The sequence below is a fragment of the Limulus polyphemus genome, unplaced genomic scaffold (genome assembly GCF_000517525.1).
Source record: "Limulus polyphemus unplaced genomic scaffold, Limulus_polyphemus-2.1.2 Scaffold3499, whole genome shotgun sequence".
NCBI classification, from domain to species: domain Eukaryota; kingdom Metazoa; phylum Arthropoda; class Merostomata; order Xiphosura; family Limulidae; genus Limulus; species Limulus polyphemus.
Genome location: NW_013669109.1, coordinates 23085 through 24069, shown reverse-complemented (window position 1 = coordinate 24069; position 985 = coordinate 23085). Strand labels below are relative to the sequence as shown.

Genomic DNA, 985 nt, shown 5'->3' with positions numbered 1-985 from the left:
CAATATATATATACATATATATATATATATATATATATATATATATATATATAACTATTCAATCACAATTGAGTTTAATTTATTTTATTTTTGTCTGGTAACATTCTAATACACTGTGTTTCTGGGATATTTCAAGATATTTCGTTAAATACTTTTTTTTATATTTTGGAAATTTAGTATCAGCCCATCCCATACAACTTCGGCTACGATACGCAGAATCACTATGGAGACCGTCAGTGGCAACAAGAACAAGGTGATGGCTATGGAAACAAGCAAGGTTCCTATGGTTACACTGATGCTTATGGTATTAGCCGTCAGGTGGAGTACGTTGCTGATGAATACGGTTTCCGGGCTAATATCAAGACCAACGAGCCTGGCACCGCCAACCAGAACCCTGCTGACGTCAGTGTTTATGCTGACCCTGTCCCTATAAAGCACGATGTTCCCGTTAGGGGTTATGGCCACCCTGCCCCACATGCCGCTGTTCCTCTCTATCCTGCCACCCCTGTCTACGCTTCTGCAGGGGCTCATCATCCTGCCCATTATTAACATTTTATTATTTAATAAACATGATATGTCTGTTTAATCTGCTTGGTGGCGCTTCAGTAGCAGTCGTAAGAAGAATGTAATCCTCAGTTCTGTGGGTCCACGTAGGTCAACCAATCAAGGCGTTCCTTCCTTAACACCTAGCAAATTGTTATATTCGTTACCTATGCTAATAGACCTATTTTGTATTATGTATTTTGTCTGTACATATGTGTAATAAATGCTACACGTAGAACTTATTTTTGTCGTCCCATTTCCTTCCTTAATATTACAGAAAATTAATGCTGTACAACACTGGTGTTCATAGCTTAATTATAATTATAAACCCTGTGTAACAATAATTAGTTATTTTTAATTTCACACAGTCTATATTATCAGTTTTATTTCAAATACCAAGGAAAATCACTAAGAGACGATTGACATCAAATTAATTGTGGCA

The 985-nt window shown here is 36.6% G+C and overlaps 1 protein-coding gene across 1 annotated transcript in view; it reads left to right on the top strand.

The window, feature by feature from the left end:
• The window catches only part of LOC106469457 (cuticle protein 10.9-like), a 3378-nt gene extending 2616 nt beyond the window's left edge, over positions 1 to 762 (top strand). The window contains exon 3 of the mRNA XM_022397987.1: positions 178 to 762. Coding sequence (XP_022253695.1) covers positions 178 to 549 — 372 coding nt within the window. The 3' untranslated portion in view covers positions 550 to 762. The remainder of the gene's footprint in view (positions 1 to 177) is intronic.
• Positions 763 to 985: the final 223 nt, after the last annotated feature.